General features: G+C 43.3%; 1 protein-coding gene and 3 long non-coding RNA genes across 7 annotated transcripts; 1 reads left to right on the forward strand and 3 right to left on the reverse strand.

Moving 5' to 3' along the window:
- Positions 1-1,937: 1,937 nt before the first annotated feature.
- LOC128893771 (voltage-dependent calcium channel subunit alpha-2/delta-3) lies at positions 1,938-16,816 on the forward strand. Of its 4 annotated transcripts, none has more exons than XM_054154987.1 (13): positions 1,938-3,284; positions 4,429-4,510; positions 6,321-6,586; positions 7,394-7,803; positions 9,507-9,826; positions 9,932-10,192; positions 10,581-10,709; positions 11,684-12,048; positions 13,015-13,219; positions 13,846-14,434; positions 14,511-14,866; positions 15,165-15,464; positions 16,225-16,816. In XM_054154987.1, exons 1-13 carry the CDS (start codon positions 3,202-3,204, stop codon positions 16,516-16,518), a joined length of 3,660 nt encoding a protein of 1,219 aa, XP_054010962.1. In that variant the 5' UTR covers positions 1,938-3,201; the 3' UTR covers positions 16,519-16,816. The 4 variants fall into 4 exon arrangements, with proteins under 4 accessions (XP_054010962.1, XP_054010965.1, XP_054010963.1 ...); XM_054154990.1 differs by lacking the exon at positions 16,225-16,816 and adding an exon at positions 15,626-15,826; XM_054154988.1 differs by lacking the exon at positions 10,581-10,709.
- Positions 3,168-3,998, reverse strand: LOC128893786 (uncharacterized). Its single transcript, XR_008461404.1, has 3 exons — positions 3,862-3,998; positions 3,443-3,782; positions 3,168-3,309 (listed from the first exon to the last, which is right to left on the reverse strand). It is a non-coding gene; the product is annotated as an uncharacterized LOC128893786 (long non-coding RNA).
- On the reverse strand, positions 4,356-5,249 carry LOC128893787 (uncharacterized). The gene is made up of 3 exons (XR_008461405.1): positions 4,946-5,249; positions 4,583-4,776; positions 4,356-4,380 (listed from the first exon to the last, which is right to left on the reverse strand). It is a non-coding gene; the product is annotated as an uncharacterized LOC128893787 (long non-coding RNA).
- LOC128893788 (uncharacterized) lies at positions 5,265-5,836 on the reverse strand. The gene is made up of 3 exons (XR_008461406.1): positions 5,757-5,836; positions 5,490-5,587; positions 5,265-5,414 (listed from the first exon to the last, which is right to left on the reverse strand). It is a non-coding gene; the product is annotated as an uncharacterized LOC128893788 (long non-coding RNA).
- Positions 16,817-17,878: the final 1,062 nt, after the last annotated feature.

Consider the following 17,878-nt stretch of genomic DNA (forward strand, 5'->3'; position numbering starts at 1 on the left):
AAGGAAGTAAAACTTTTATAGGAATTGTTTGTTCTTTCTTTCGGTAGAGAAATGTAAATATTTGAAAATTTCTTGTGAATTATTGTTAGCGTCGTGGTGGGGTGGACCTAGAGCTGAGAGTATTTAAATATTGTATAATCATTGTCGTTTACTAATGCTAAACTGAAGGATATTCAAGAATGGTCGAAGCAGCTCCACTTGAGGGGGCGTCGTAACACACAGGCAGTAAATAATGGGTTGTTAAGGTATTCTAGGTCCAGACCGAGAGGTCTATGCTGATCCAAACGTTGAGGGATTCGAAAGTGAAGCGTAAATTGTTCCTTATTGAATTTCGACGGATGAATTCGAGACACCGAAGCTCCCAACGACGATGGATGCATCTGTTGACCTGATGTCACACGGCTAACGACGAACGAAAGGGAAGGTGTTGTATTTCCAGCAGGAAGTTGCCCATTGAATTACATGAAGAGGACGAAGGAGTACGTATGCTCCGATGGAAATTCTTATCGCATTCTATGAAAACTTCATTTTATTTGCAGAATTATTTTCTTCGACAGGAACGCTATCAGAGTATTTGGAAACGTAGCCGGCAAATATTCCGACGTATTTCTTTACGTTAATTAAGTATTTATTCGACGAGATTTTTATCGACTACAAAGAACATTTACGTACATGTATACTAGTTTGACGCAACGTACGCTTGTTTATTATTGTTAAACACGACTCGTGTTGTTCGCAACGTTTTATTTTGCTTATAAGCAAATAACTATAGTTGTGACGCAAACGATAAGAGTATACTGCTTCCGTAACTGTTAACAGAGATGGGGATATTCATGAATATGAATATATTTATATCGCGCGGTTTTGTAATTACGAATATGAATAAATTTATAATAATAATAATAATAATATGAATAATTATAATAATAACAACAATGATAATTTTTGTAATTACCCGTTTGGTTGGAGTGAAAACGATTCTGTGCGGAATAGTAAACAATCTAAGCGAAAAGTGATTAACGTTATTTAATGAAGAGTTAATTATAAATGAAAATGTGAACAACGCGCTATTTATGAATTTATTCATAAATTTATTCATATTCATATTTATCAAGGATATCCAAGAATGATCGAGACAGAGTCCACTTGAAACTTAGGATGAATCTAGATTTCATATTTATAAATATGAATAAAAAAGGAGAAAACTTGAAGAACATTAGACATTGTTCAATGACTAATCGAATACGAAATGTCCGCAAACCGCTATGCCTTATGTCATAGTCAGCGACGAGACATTTCCGTCGCATTGGCCAGTTAACTCTATCGCCCATGGAAGACTTGTTAATTTTATTGCACGATAATAGCACCACCTCACGCCACCGGTTTCTACGTTTTTGTACGCGCACGTGGTGGCCTACGCGCTCGTAAAACTCAGCGTAAAACTCGATCGACTAATAACATCACGCGTTCCTTCATTCATTAAGAAGTCGCGAATTCGATCTTTCTCGTTCTATTCAATACGACACTCTAGAATACCGTTTTGGTAGTTTTTCAGATCTTTCATTTCTTTTCACAACGTTTCGTCATCTTCTCCCTTTCGCGTGCGTCATTTTCTTAAAGAAATTTTCTCGCGCGGTCAAGGTCTTGGCAGCATTCGCCAGTTCGCCGAGGCGTTTTTTTGGAGAGAGGAGGGCTGTTTACGAGAGGTAACGATTTAGGGTTCCAGCGGATTCCTCGAATCAGAATCGGTCTGTCGATTTCCAAATGGCTCGTAAAACACGTATCCTTGAACCAGTACCGGCGAAGCTATATCTATAAATCATCGACGAGAGATGCGAGAATGACGCTAGATTTTCGTTCTTTGTCGGATTCAAAATCGTGATATAAATACGTTTTCACGTCCAAACGCTATAAAATGAATACTATTGTTACAAGTGGTTTATTAAATTTCTTGCGAGTTGCAGTTTAAGAAATCGAGCGTCTGCTATATGATCTCCGTCTGCAAAAAATCCGTCGACTAGTCAGTTTGTTTCTTTTTCAAGGAATTTGACTTCGTTTTCAGACTAGGCTTCCTTTTCAATCATTCCCATAGATTCGAGAAATGATCACAGGCCTGTTACAAAGTTGATAGTCTTTTGAAACTCGTTAAACGTATGACGTGATCTCGATTCCTCCTTAAGTGCCCCGTTACTGGACGCTACCCGAGCCTTCGTTAATAGAGCGACGCCACGACGATCGCGGGGCGCTCGCATGCGCGTCCTTTCCGCGTTACGCAATCTTACGGTATCAACGACAAAGCAGCGTACGAAGAGAGCCGAGCTGGTCAAATTGCAGTCGTACGATTACGCTACGGTGGCTGGATTTTGCATCGATCCGCGCGATAACTGTTTCCCTGGGAACAGAACGCGAAACAATATTAATGCATTTTGGAACAAATTGCTCCGTAGGGAGTTGGGCATTATTTAAACGAAAATTGAAACAGTCATTCAGAAAGTATAATCAAAAGAAAAGATAATCGTTGCCCAACTCTGGTCCCGTGCAATATTATTATACTTATAAGCTTTTTCTTGTCTACATCTTTGCTTTGAACCACCACGTGGATACGATAATCGTACGACTCGTTATAGCGCGTACAATTCCCGCAAGAATGCAGTTTAAACAGGCATTCAGTCTTCCTACGGTTACATAGATCTCAAGTTACTCAGATTCACGTGTCTTGTAAATGGCCTATCAGTTACCGTATATAATACGTTTGTCACACTCGTATATCTATCTACACCTTTAACCAACAGCATTTTCTTTCGTGTCTTCGCTCCTAAAAACAAATATCCATACTTGGATATGTTCGAACATCCTGTTGATTATTTCGATAGAGAATCGATTGAAATAATCCGCATGAGATAAGCGGCATGGCACGATCGTTTCATAGCGGAGGCCAGGATTTTATAAATACACGAGACCACGTGAAAGAAACGGTGTGCGCCGGTGGACCGAGTTTCGTGGTTCGTCGGTTTACGAGACGGCGCGACGTACGTGTACCAAAAATAATCGGAACATATCGCCGGTCCCGAGACTTCGAAACGCTAAGGTATAAACGTGGACGTGCTGCCGGCTAGAACAGGATGAGGTGATCCCCCGAAACTCGTGCTGGATTCTTCGTTCGCTGGTTTAGTGCGAAGAACGGAAATCTCGATCGCGAATATGCAACTGAGGATAGGGTACTGTTGGTTCGTTCTTGTCGGCTGCATCCAATGCGCCGGCTGCTACGACAGACACGCGCACACGTGAGTAACCTCGTCGCTGTAGATCCTAGAAATTATTATCGTTGTTATTATTAACTAACGGGATCCTTTGACACGCTCAAAACTGTAGGTAAATTGAGCAAACGCGAAAAGAGGGGGTTAATTTTAGGATGACGTGGCAGAAATGTTATGGGATGTACCAAGCATGATTGATTTTAGATATGATTCGCCATTGAAATCGTTTAGGAATTACGTGTGATCCACGTTTGGAAAGTGGAGATCTTTAAAGCGCAGCTTCCGTGCACAGATATGATTTTAACCATAACCCTTAAATTACCACGCGTTATTCTCCCACGTAAAGCACCACGTGGGGAGGTGCTCCAATTGATTCCAATGGAAAACATCGTGTGCTGAAAGGGTTTTTAGAGGAGATTAATGAGGATTAATAAATATTAACTTACTTGTTTAGCAATATTACTCATCATCTTTAGGAGAATCGAAGGACGTTTGTCGTCAAACCACTCCAGGCTTGTTATATACCTGAATGATAATATTTCGTAGAATAACTTAGAAATGTGTAATTGCAGCATAGGGTTAGAAAGATTCAAAGGAACTTTACTTAAAATGGCAACGAGTCAACGAGTTGTTAACTCAACAACGACGCTGAAATATAAACATCGATAAAACGTAGCTAAAACGTAGTCGATGTGTAACGTTGCGCTAGGTAAAACAGGGACCATTCCATAACATTCTCCATTCTCCATATCTCCATCGATCGATAAAGATCTACAATCATCAATTTAGAAACATCACCGATTCGATCAAAGTCAGCGGATCTAACGTCTCTTTTTGTATTAGGTTGTCCAGAGAGTTCGTGCCAATTTCTAAGAAACATTCAAAAACATGTTTGAATTTTAATATATATTTATTGAATTACATAGGTACTATTTTGTTCCATAATCTTTCCACCTTTTAAGGGATGTATATATGTTATATGTTTTCAACCACTTGGATATATTCAGACCTGTACCACCTACCCAATACATTAAAATGGCGTGAGCCATGTTATTTTCTCGTTGGTCTCCTCTGATGTCTAGCCGTTTAATTGGCGAACAAATGGACGGAATTTCAGATATTTCTGGAACACGGAATTCGTCTAATCGTGACCGACATTGTTTGTTTGCAGAGTGGCGCAATGGGCAAAGACCTTGGGCGCCGAATTATGGGAACTCGCGGAGAAGGTGGCGCGACCAGACGAACTATTAAGCGTAAGTTCAATTCCTGTTTCGTGCGTGTAAATGCATCAGCGAATGGTGCATCATCGCGTGCCCTCTCTTTACCTTTTCTCTGCTCCGTCATTCGTATCGGCTGATCTCTGTGACAATTGTCGTTGACGCCCTCGCGCGCGATTAATTTCACTTGCGAGGGAGCATTGGAACATTCGCAACCGATTCTGCTTTTGTTGAAAGTTTCAACTGGCAGAGATGGGCGAAACGCTTGGCTTCGAATAAATCCGGAGAAAGTAGGTAGCTCGCTGAAAGAAAGTGCGGAGATAAGGTAGAAAGGGACGAAGCTTCGATAGTCGCATGATAAGGGGTCACAACGCCGTGACGTATCGACCTATGATAAATTGACGCGGGAAACCCTCGCTCCGGAGATAACAACGTCACGGTTGATAATTTTTCTAAGGAAGCGTTACTTACGAATTGTTGAGGTAGGCCTTTACCGATGCAGTAGCGCTCGGCTGAGGTCATAGAGTCGCCATTGAAATCGTTTAGGAATCACGTGTGACCCACGTCTGGAAAGTGCAGAGCAGCTTCAAAGCGCAGCTTCCGTGCACAGATGCCGCCTGCGCTGCGTTTCCAACAGCCAAAACTTTCGACTGTTTCCGTTAACTATTACTCCACTTGTTGAGTGCCCGTTTTTTATAATCTTCTAGTGAATATCTTACCTCGCGATTGCAAGCAATCGTACAATTTTCGCGGGGACGTTAAAATGGTTAAAATTGATTGTTCACAGCAATGCAACGACGCTGTATTGTCATTGCATACCTCGTGGGTGTCGTTATTAATAGAAGCGAGCCAAGATTTGTAATACAATAGGCCGTTACCACCATTGAACGCCTCAAATCGAGCACCGCGCCATAGTGATGCATATTTCACAAGGGCACGCCTAAAACCGATACAAAGGGTTCTGTAATGTCTGGCAATCAGTTTTCTCCTTTTAGCGAAAGAATTCAGCATTTACCATGCGAAAACGCAGCTGTTACGTTAAGCTGCCAGGTGGAAGCTGCCCTCGTCAAAGGTAGACAGAGCCAGCTGACATGGTACTCAACATATGTTCACCTAAAAATACGTAATTTCGAAATTTCCTATTATATTAAATTGTCCGGAAAGTTCGTGGCAATTTCTAAGAAAATTCCCCATAAGGTCCCATAACCTTCCATCTTTTAAGGAATGTATACATGTTATTTGTTTTCAACCACTTGGATATATTCAAACCTGTACCACCTACCAAAAATCGGCATGGACTTTCCGGACAACTTAATATCTTTAGCCAAACGACTGCACGTCGGTAATCAACAGTGTTCCTATCGCTAATCTTTACAATCTCTGGAAACACGTCGAGCATGTCACGTGCATGCTAGTCACGTGCATGCTAGTCACGTGATCGTCCGTTACCCTCGTCTTTAAAATTTATTTTCTCGAAAACGAAGGCTCGCAGGAAAATACTTTATTCCGCACTTTTGATTCAGTTTTTCACGGAGAATCTACTACGATTTTTGTAACGCGCGCAATTATAAGAATTGCCGGTCTACGGAGGAAGAAAGCGATATCGTTAGCTCGAGGAATCGTGTCGGCGTACCGTTAACTTTGATCGCTTAAACGTTTGACGTTGCATACGTCGCTCGTTGTCTTCGAGCTAACGGAAGGCCGTTGCCGTTCGAAAAACGCGAGTATTCCGCGGCAAGAAATTAATAACGCGGCCCGTTCCGGCGCAACGCCGGCAAACGCGAGCGAATCCGGGTCAAAAGCGAGATAGAACTCGCGTAACTGTAGCTCTCTCGATGATTTGCAGAAATACAAAGCGATGAATACGCGAGTGGAGGACAAGTCCGGGGACGAATTAGTGAGCATAATCAGCGAGAACGTCGGCAGGATGCTGAGAAGAAAGATGGACGCGGTGACCTGCATCCGCATAGAGGCTGAAAAAGGCGCGCGGAATTGGACGGACCACGACGATCTGGAAGACTTTAAATACGTTTCGGGAAAATACAGCGTCGTGGAGGGCGGGTCTCTGCCAAAATACCCTGAGAATATAGGGAACAATACCAAATTTTACAGGTTCATGCCTGATACACGTTAAAAAAAATTAACGCGTTCGCCGCCATGTTGAAATATGGAAGATGGTGTTTGGCGACAAACGTGTTAAATTCTTCGAGACACGTTGAAAACAAAAATAAAATTAGGACTTCGATGCGCGTAGGAAAATATTCGAGCTCCATGCTCTGTTATTTAAAAGCATTTACTTCTTGACAATTTACTTGTTGAACAAAATAAAATTATTTTCTGTTGGTTTGTAAAATTACAATGTATACCAATGTAAGGAAATATGGAAGACGATCCGATTTGGTAGCGAACATGTTAAATTCTACGAGACAACATTCTTGAAAACAAAATAAAATGATTTTCTATTGGATCGATCTGGTAACGAACGTGTTAAATTTTGATACGCTTTAACGCTCGCGATTTCTTCGAGACGTGCCCCACTGCATCGAGTGGAATTAGACTGAGAAGCTTCGAATGTCTTCGACATCGATTCCTAGGTGAACGATCGACCTACGAATTGGGTCTAGCATTCTGTACTGGTCTAAATACGCCGATGCATTGAAAAAGTTGCAACAGTTCGTTTGAAACAGTGGTTTTCAAAGCTTGCGCTAGGTGGTGGCCACTTAAAAAGAGCAGATCAATTCTATGCCCCGAATTCGTGTACACGACGAATTTATCGTTGTGCTTCGTTTAATTACTTGAAAATTCAATTACGTATATTAACTTTAACTTATCGAAGCTTTCACTCGTTGAATACAAGAATTATTTATATTATTTTCAATTTCCATGCACAGCTTTGGTAACCGTTAATCTTGTCTACAGGAACATAACGTTGACGCCGGACTCGCATTTCTACAACATACCTGTAAACACAAGCTTCTCGTCGGTGCACGTGCCAACGAACGTGTACGATATGGGACCAGCGGTTTGGAAGGATATAGAGAAGACCGAGCATCTCGACAGCGTCTTTCAGCAAAACTACGAATCGGACCCGGCGTTGTCTTGGCAGTATTTCGGCTCTATCACGGGCATGCTGAGACAGTATCCTGCTATGCAGTGGAGGACGGATCCTATGTTGAACGACGAGGAGGAAGACGACGGCGACGAGGGACCGCCTGATATATACGATTGTCGAGTACGCAGTTGGTTCATCGAGGCTGCCACCTGCAGCAAGGACATGGTGATCCTGATGGACACCAGCGGTAGCATGACCGGCATGGGAAAGACGATCGGTGAATAAGCTACGAAAAAGCTATGAACAAGCTATGAACAAGCTACAGTGGGTGCAGAATGTATTCGTACATACGTAAAATGTCATTGATTATAAAAAAAAGAAATTAAGAGAACTACAATCTCACGTAAAAGTTTTTTGGGAAATTGATCAGTGTACGAATACTTTCTACACCCACTGTACGAACGAACTTCGAATACTGGAGTGTAAGACAAAGTCGAAAGAGGAACTGCTATTTTATTGACGAGGTCCGCACGTAATGAAAGCTCGGTAAGAAGTGACTTTCTCGGTCTGGGAAAGTCTCTGTGTAATCTTGTATTTGTATTTGTATTTTTATTTAGTGTGAAACATTTACGTAGTTGTTAACACATTTCCTGTAACAAAATATCTTTATGTTTAGATATTCCTGTTTCATATTAAGGCTCTTGAAGGGTCTTCGACGTTGTTTATGAAAGGCCTGGCGTCGCAGTGTCGCCTGATCCACGTTTTCGTCGCCAGCATGAGGATGGCGATCTGCTTGTTTGGTTTTCTCTTACACGAGTATTCGAATCTCAATTATTTCATTAAGAATCGAACGAATATACTAACGATGCGCTCTCTGTATAGGGCACTATCGATTCCTCGCGCAGTAGTAGATCAATAATCAGATACACCGAAACTTCGTCGTAGCATTCTTTCGTAGAAACGATCAGTGTCGGCCCAGTTTCGACGGAACTTCTGGCTGATCTTGTACAAGTTGATTTACTTGAGGAGCTCGAAACTTACGACGGTGTATTCGATGCATCCGTGGAAGCTGTGTTAGAATCGCAGTCGGAATACTATCGCGGTTGTCTCCTGTAAGCTGTGCATGCATACTCGGAGTTCACCGCAAACCTGAGGTTACGGGCGCATTGTTTAGGGGAGGATAGTATGTCGATGCAATTGCGCCTTCGCACGAATATCGCGATCCCCTACCGTAATATCGTTAACGATAATATTACCGTGTTGGTTAACCATTAATGGAATCTCATCCTTATACGCGTTATAAATACGCTTTCGTTCCTTCATTTCTCTACATCTTTAATGAGACGACAAATTTACCGATTATTCAGTAGCATTCCTCGTTTATTATCGGATCGTTTCGTAAGTTTTTAGTTTCCTTTTATTCCTATCGATTTTATCAGTAACCATTTTCTTGTTGGTGTAATTATTAGACATGCGGATCTTTATGCATTTATAGAAAATTTCACTGTGCAAGAAACTACAAAATGCAAACGATATGCAAGAATATAAAAAAGATTGAAAGTAAAGTTCATGTAATAGTATTTGCGGAATAAAATAAATTCCTATTTAGGTTCAATTTTTCCTCGCGAAGATTTTATTTTGCATAAAAATCCGCAGTCTAGTAATTATTAAGTACAGTCTAAATTATCCCATCAGCTTACGATGTTATCCGATATTATACATTTTAGTCATCTTCAGAGCGATCATTTTCTTGTTTTAAAGCTTTCAAGACCCTATACGTACAAGTAACGTACAATTAAGAGATTATATTTTTAAATGGGCAGAACACAGTCGTTTAGAAAGGACTACACATCGGTAGTAGTCTAGATCGCATCATTTGGCAATGTGAATTGTATGAAACTCCAAGGGTCGAGCATTTTCTTGTTACATTAATAACGATTAAGTATACTTGAAGTAACGGAAATTTCCCGACGTGTTCAGCCAGGACAACGGTGAATATGATTCTGGACACCCTGTCGAACAACGACTACGTGACCGTGTTGAGCTACACGGACGAGACGTACGACATCATCGACTGCTTCAAGGACATGCTAATCCAGGCCACCCCGGAAAACGTGGACACGTTTAAAAAAGGAATAACGTCCGTGAAAACTGAGGGTCTCGCGAACGTGACCGAAGCCTTCAACAGAGCGTTCAACCTTCTCAGAAATTACAGGGAGTCGCGTGGGTGCGACGCGGACAACCCGTGCAATCAGCTAATAATGCTGGTGACGGACGGCGTTCCTGGAAACTTAACCGAGGTACCGTCCATTTAATACGTAGCTCTACCGCTGTTGTTTTCAGCCACTGTCAAGAAAACGATAATAACATCGAATATTGTAACAACACTGAATTTCGTTGCTCAGGTTTTTAAAACGTGGAACTGGCAGGACAACGACACTCACATCCCCGTGAGGGTGTTCACGTATCTTCTTGGAAAAGAGGTAACGAAGGTCCGCGAGATCCAGTGGATGGCCTGCCTCAATCGCGGTTACTATACGCACGTCCACACGCTAGAGGAAGTTCGTGAACAGGTCCTGAAGTACATACCCGTCGTTGCCCGACCTATGGTTCTCCAGGACGTCGTGCACCCTGTCGTATGGACTCACGCTTACGCGGACATAACGGTGCGATAACTAAATTAAATGAATTTCCTAATTTCCTTAAATCTGCCTTTATTGGTCTCTCTGTATTCTACATTATAAATCTTCACTTTCAGGCGCACGTTTTATACTTTCTGTTTAAACGAAAACTCTTACTGCACACGCGTGCGAAGCAATTAAAGACAATACTCTCATATGTCATTATCCTTTTTGTTTAAAAGAAAGAAATTGTTACTGCACACGTATGCAAGATAATTAGAGACAATATTCTTCTGTATTTTATTACTACTTTAAATTCGGTGCATAATTAACATAGCTACGTTATCGGCAAGCAAATAATATTTAACTCCAGACCAGATGAATGGCCCGAGTGCCGTCTATGCTGTAAACATTGTAATTCGAATTCCATTAGAATCCGGCACTCGCCACCTGGCTGTGGCTGGTGATGAAGCATCCGGAGCAACGATCACGTCTTCAGAAACATCTGAAAGGGAAACGTCTGGGCGTGCGAATAAATGAGGACGCTATCTACATACAGCAGGTTTAAAGCTAGCGAAACCAAGCAAGCAACAATCAACCCCTTGTAGCTTCAGATCCGTTTTGTTGTTTTCAATGCGCTGTTTACCCTAGCAAACGTCTTGGCTGGGTATACGCGAGTTACGCCCCGTATACGAATCCGGGGAAACCCTGCAAACTGTCGATGGGTACCCTAACCGTTAGGACCTAACGGAACCAGTCCCCATTTAGGGCTGTGACTGTTTGTCGATTCGACTTCTTTTCCCTATTTTAAACATAGAATTACGTGCACTTATTGAATACTTGACGAACAGTCCCAGCTCTAAGTATGGAACGAATACTTTGTTATTTGTCCCGGCTGATCGTACTTTCCTCAGACATTTTTTAGTTGTAATGCAGTGATGTAATCCGTAGTAGATTTTTGTTAGTCCACCGACGTATAGACCTCCATTTTTATTGTAGTGTATCCTCGCCTTTTTTCGCACTTTTTCCATAGACTTATCGTAGTTTGAATTAATCGAGACTAGAGCGATTCATAGGACCCCGTACTCCGTTGCATGCAACAAGTTTTATCTTTGTCTCGTACGAGTGTATGGATGTAAATCGCCATGGGGATTCGCGGTGAAACAGCGAGCGTCGATCGCTGAACGTTTTTCCAAAATTATGAATCAGTTTGGAAGTATGGCGAACGGGACAGCACGACGTCCGAGAAGTTTGCGCCGACTCCTTAGACTTTGTAATCTCCTCGCTGCATTATTAATGTTGAATACCATTGTCCTGTTTTCTTCTTTTTTTTTTTTTTTTCTTTTTAATGCGAGTGTGGCTTTAACGCTGGCCTAGACTTAGACGTTAGACAACGCTCCGTTACCTTTTGCGTCGGTGCTAATGTTACTTTGATAGAGCGATGGATTCTTAACGACGATCCTTTCAATCCTTCCAATCCTTCTTAAGGATCTCGTTTCCGCGTGTTTGAGATTAACTCGGCTCTGATTTCGACAGCTCCACGAGGACGAGGACGTTCTAGAGGACCCGTCAACGCTGAACTCCACCGCTTGGCAGGAGTACAGGCTCCTCACCTCCGTCAGCACGCCGGTGTTTGACCGCAAAGGCAACAAACGCTACAATAACACGAGGTTAGCGCATCTGTTGGGTGTGGCAGGCACGGACGTGCCAATTGACGACATCCGAAAGCTCACGTTGCCGTACAAGCTCGGAGTGAACGGGTATGCCTTCATCGTGTCCAACAACGGCTACGTGATACTGCATCCGGACCTGAGGCCCGTCTACAAGGGCAGGCTCAAGCTGAATTACAACAGTATCGACCTCACGGAGGTCGAGATCCTGGACGACGGACTTGGGCCTAGGTAACTTATCGTTAGACGAAAGGAGTCTGTAAAGGAGATGCGGTTCCAAAGGCTAAAGGTTTCTTGCCAGCGAGTCCGTATCTTTTGCTTTCGGTGCGAAAGCACGCTTCTTAGTGCTTACAAATAAGTCAAATTTCATGAATTCTTATAATTAGACTACGGATGTTTATACAAATTTCTTTTTTTCTTTTTAGTTAGTTATTTAAAGTCGCATCGACCACTAATTGGGTTGTTAGCGACAACTGCGAGGTTTTGAAGCTCTTGGAGGAGATTAGTGTTCATAAGAAATTTCAAGAGCTGTAGTGCTCTCGTCCGAGTACGTATTGCAGTAAAAAATAAGGCGATCAACAGTTTGAACAGTATTACAGTTGTTACAAATCGTAGGAGTAGTTTTTGTTCAATAAGTACGAGTGGGTTAACTTCGGTATTCTATTGTTATTACAAAGAAACGTTGGAGTTTGTGAAAAAAAGAAAAAAGGATGTTTCGCGACAAAAATGAAACGTGATCTTAACACAGATCCATTAAGCACGGCCTTGCAGTCAACGGGCAAGCCTTCCACTAGAGAAAAACACATTTGACGGTCCGTACACGAGTGTATCACTTGACAAACCACTGGAGTGTGCCTCGAGAACCCAGCTATACAGGGCGACGCACTTAACACAGGCTACACGAATATCTCATTTAATTTTGACGATAGACAAAAATGTAACTACAGTAAGCAGGCTGGAAGGTAACGTTCATTAATTGGATCCCCAGATTCTAAGATTAATAACGTCTATTTAGCTATATTTCCTCCGTCAACTATACACTCAATACCCCGACGGTCTCGCTGGCAACGAAACTTGCCCGTGATAAATTTCCAAAGTGTAGCAACTTGCGAAAGAACCAAGAGTCGCGGTGATATTGCGTTGGAGAGTGACGGGAGGGTGCGGGTTAAGAAGAGTTTTTATTAAAAACGAGTGCAGGAACCCGGGACCGGAGATACTGGAGCTGCGTGCCGCGCTGGTGGATCACAAAAGGGGCAGCACGATGGGAGTTCCCGTGAAATTGCATTACGACGATAATCGTCGGGTGAATCTGGAGAGACGCGACTACTTTTACGCGCCCCTGCCCGGGACGCCTTTCGGTGTTGCGGTCGCCATATCAAACTACGGCACAACTTGGATCAAGGTAATCCGCGTCGAGTATCGCGCGTACACACAACGGGTTTATGGAGTCCCAGAATTTCAGGAAGAGGCGCGGGTAATCCTTCCTCTCGCCGGCGACTGTGCGTTCTAGAGATTGCACGCTGCATAAACTTTCAGACGTAAACCGTCGACCTGAGCTGGTAAACATTGAGAGTCGCGTGCAGCCTACGCCGAGTATCGAGACGCGAGATTCCTCGTGGCCATTGTTGTTTTACGTCGACGGGAGCCACTCTGGGATCTCTGTGTTCGAGGGAAACAATAGATTCGTTAGCCTCAAGTTCGTTAACCTACTTCTGTGGGATTAGTAATCAAATGTTAATTTAGGTGGCGAATGTTAACCTACTTCTATTCTTGATACTCAAACGTTGACCTACTTTTCAGCTCAGAAATCAAATGTTAATTCAGTAGGCAAATATCAACCTACTTCTATTCTTAATATTCAAACCTTAACTTACTTCTGTCCATGGTAGTCTAACCCTTCAACAAAACTTGCTTTCTGACATAGTTCAAGTATCCCACCGAAACGAATTACGCATCTTCCTGAATTCGACTTATTCGCCATAGGAGCCCCAACTTAATCTTCTCTTCGTTTTCCATATCCTCGCCAAGGTCGGAGACGAAATCCGCAGGAACCAGAACATGAACGTGAAGATCTCCGATTTCTTCGTGGGCGATCGCTGGAGAGTGCATCCGGGCTGGGTGTACTGTCGCTACCACTATCTGGAAGGTCACGAGTTCGATAGCTCGGAGGACGAGCTGAGACACTTCCTGGATCTGTTGAACAAGCCGGACTGGCGTTGGTCGGAGCAGTACGCCTCCTACCCGATCAGCGACGACGACCTCGTCGACGAACCTGACTGCGGTAGACAGACCATGTCGCACGACGACTATTATTGCAACAAAGAGCTGATGCAGCTATTGGTCTTCGACGCGAAGGCTACGAACGCGAGCTTCAATAACGATTTCGTATTGGAGGGCCAACGAGCGCGACATTTAGCCGAGATGTATGGGATATTCTTGAGATTCGTCGCCACGCAGAGCGGCCTGACGAGGTGGCATGATTTGGACACGAACAAACTGCCCGAAGACGACGATGGCATTGTTTTTGGCGATCTTCATAGGAGGGCGGTGAACGAGCCTTGGTACAAGGGCGCTATTTTTCAGAATAATATAGATCCAAACAGTATATCCGTGACAGGTATCGTATACATTTGAGACATTTTTAGTACAGTTAAGTGTCTTAAGATTTTTGTTATATATCGCAATTATTTTAGTTCCCTGGGAAGCAGGCCCGAACGCAATAGTCACCGCCTCCATGGGAATATTCCCAAGAGACGGTGGCAAAACAGCACCGGCCGCCGTGGTGGGCTTCCAAATGCCCATGTGGGATTTTTACGAGAGATTCATTGACTTGACATCGGACCCAGAAAATCCATCCATGAACTGTTCTCACGTGTGGATGGACTGCTATTTGCTCGATCAAAACGGTTACGTGGTGATATCCGAGGCGCACAACGACACCGGTCAGTTCATGGGAACGCAGGAAGGGGCTGTGATGAACTCCATGGTGGGCCAAGGTCTCTTCAACCCAGTCGAGATTTACGATTATCAAGGCTGGTGCGACGAAGTTGTAAGTGTATGGAATCAAAGCCATATTTTTCGCTTCAGAAAAATGTTGGTGAATAAATGATGGTCGTCTACAGTCTCGATTTTAATATTCCGTAGTATCAAAGATGCCGCCAGGCTCCCTTAAAAAATATCTAAACTTCTGCGAAGTTCGTTCGAGAAGGAGATAAAAAAGTTTATCGGGTCGCCAACTTGCCGCGAGATGTTTCGCAAACGAAATCAGAAACTCTGGCGGAAACGGGCCAGTGTTCTTCCACCTCCGGGGCGCGAAAACATTTTCTCTGGGAACGAAACTGTTTCAGCGTGTCCAGGGCGCGGCCAGCACTCTGACGGACCCTCTGATGTACGTCTGGAAATTGTTGCTCTGGTTTCTGCTGCGTGTGACGTGGTTCACGACCCAGTTCGTCAACTTGCCAGGCGGTCTGGCCAAAATGCACTTCGACGAGGACAAACCGGAGCCACCGCCGCCGCCGAAACTCTATCTCTACCATTATCCTTGCGACCAGAAGAGGACCCTTTACATGATGAATTACACGATCGCGGACCAGGGTATCACCAATCAGACGGAGACCTTTTGCTCGAGGCCGTTCTATGCGCGTAGGGTCAGTATACCGTGTCTACAGTCCTGAATCAAGTTGTCATCTCATACGGAACCATGATTTCTTAACAACTCTCCTGATTGTAAACATACCATTGTAAACTTATCTAGCTTATACTGTATTCCCTGTGCTCAGCCGCAAACTAACCCTTCAAGTTTTTCTAGTAAGCCAAAGACGCCCGTGGTATCTTTGGACGTTCTCGAAGAGCGCGGAGAAAATTGCAACTTTGAAATTTCCTGGTCTAATTGAACGAGTTCCTGAGCCCCAAGGTGCGCCAGGGAATCGTCGCATCGCTGCGGAAGCTGGTACAATTGCGACCGAGAGTGCTTTTATCAGTCGCGAGGCTCGATGGGCTCTTCGTGGAGGTCTGAATGGATTAAAACGTAGATTATGCGAGTGCATTCGGTTTAATATTTTCTTCGATAGATGGACCTTCCGACACTTAAGACGCGCAAAATCGCGAGAATGTTTTCAAAGTTAATTTTTGAGATTTTTGTCACTCGGCATACGCTTATCAAACCGTATATATGTTAATTGAAGATACAAGAAGCAAACAATATAATTATGAAAGAATATACGAGCAAAGTAAAGAAATAAATTTTATACATATCGCACGTGGCAAGGGCAAGAATTTCCTATTCTTTCAATAGGTGGCACTACACACACCTAGCATGTCACTAATCTATGATATAATAAAGCATGTAATTCAATAAACGTTATTCGTTTTTGACTCGAATTAACGGAAGAACCGAATGATTAACAGGTACCGTACACGAACCTGCTGCTGGTGGTCGTCGACGCGATGTACCCGACCTGTTACAAAAGATTAGAGGTGACGCCAGTGATCATTTCGCCGCTGGAGTACACGAACGGTACAGGGAGTGCGCCGTGCCATAAACTTCCGCTGAATGACCTTAAAAGGAGGCGCCTGGAGGGTTGTTTTACGGAGCATCCGTTGGAGCACGAAATCGACGAGTGCGGTGGCGCGTCGGGACTCGCCGTGTCTTTATTACTGTTCTCCGCTGTTATCGCTAAAATTTTATGTACATTTGTGTGACTGTCCGAGGGAAGAATTATCGGTCGTTCAATTAACGACGAGAACCACGCACCGTGGAATACGCCGCTCGAAATAATTGGGACAAACTGGGGAACTGACTTATTCGATATACCTCGATCAAGGGATCTCGTATCGAAATTATTCGAGTACTTATTTCTAGGTTTATTCGGAATAAACAAGCTTCCTAATTGTTGCGAGCAGCGTGGCTCTTTTTAATGTCTCACCCAAACAATGACCAACCGCAAGAACTTATGGAGGATTGTGAATTTATTATAAGAATAAAGAAGATACGCTTCCAGAAACAAGAGCAAGCTATCGCTCTCTGATGATAAAACAACTGATATATCTTTTCTTCGGGCGTAAACGTTCGCGTGCTGCGCTGGACTCTTCCTTTGTCGACGTTCGTGTCACACAATACGCCGTGTAAACAGCACGGGCTCCAGAGACTCGGCGTATTTTCCAATCCACTTCGGCGACTCATTTACGCCACGTAACCTGCGAGGAATCTTTAAAAAGTTCCACGAAGATCCGAGTTGTTTATGGATCCAAACTTTCGTCGCTTTCGCTGGGACACACGTCCCGCTCCCGTGACAAGTTTCCATTCTTTCCAGGAGCATTGTTCTGGAAACGTCAGCTCCTGTCGCAAACTTTAGCCTCCTTGTAAAACGTTGCAGACAAACAATCCTGTTTCAGAATGCACGTAAATACGAGCAGGCGTGCACGTTCGCTTGCGGTAGTTGTTCCCTGGATTTATTTAACGAATATTTATTTTACGAATAAGAAGTGAGACAGTACTTTTACAAAAGTTTTCTATTATATTTTTGAACAATCTCGAAACAACTACCTCGAGCTACAGCGTGAATTTAATAACCATTAGACGAGTAGTTGTAGGATCGTCTCCTTGGCGTTTTATAAGCGTAACCCTGTTCTTTATTGCGGACCAAAGATATCCGAAAGCAAATCGATCGCACCCTCGAGGAAAAAAGGACATAAAGCCTGACGGAATGTCCTTCCATCGATGCGGGATACGATTTCGTGCCGGCGTCGCGAGGTCTGTTGATGGGGGCGTAAGGAGGTTGCCCCAGAAAATATTCCGCTACCCTCCTTCTCAGTTATTTGGAGTGTAACTCTTCCTACGACTTAATTAAATTACAACACCCTCGTTTTCTACTCCTAGCTACAAGAAACTCCAGGAAAATATCTGTCCAAATATAAAAGTAAGAATAAATTGCTCAGGAACGTTGGGACTTCGCTGGACATCAGGTACCTCGTAAAAAGAAAAAGTGACATTATTCTTCAACTATTAATACAATACATATATATCTTGGAAACGTAAGAGTATTAGGATGCAATTAATTTT

The sequence above is a fragment of the Hylaeus anthracinus genome, unplaced genomic scaffold (assembly GCF_026225885.1).
Source record: "Hylaeus anthracinus isolate JK02 unplaced genomic scaffold, UHH_iyHylAnth1.0_haploid 3, whole genome shotgun sequence".
Classification (NCBI taxonomy): domain Eukaryota; kingdom Metazoa; phylum Arthropoda; class Insecta; order Hymenoptera; family Colletidae; genus Hylaeus; species Hylaeus anthracinus.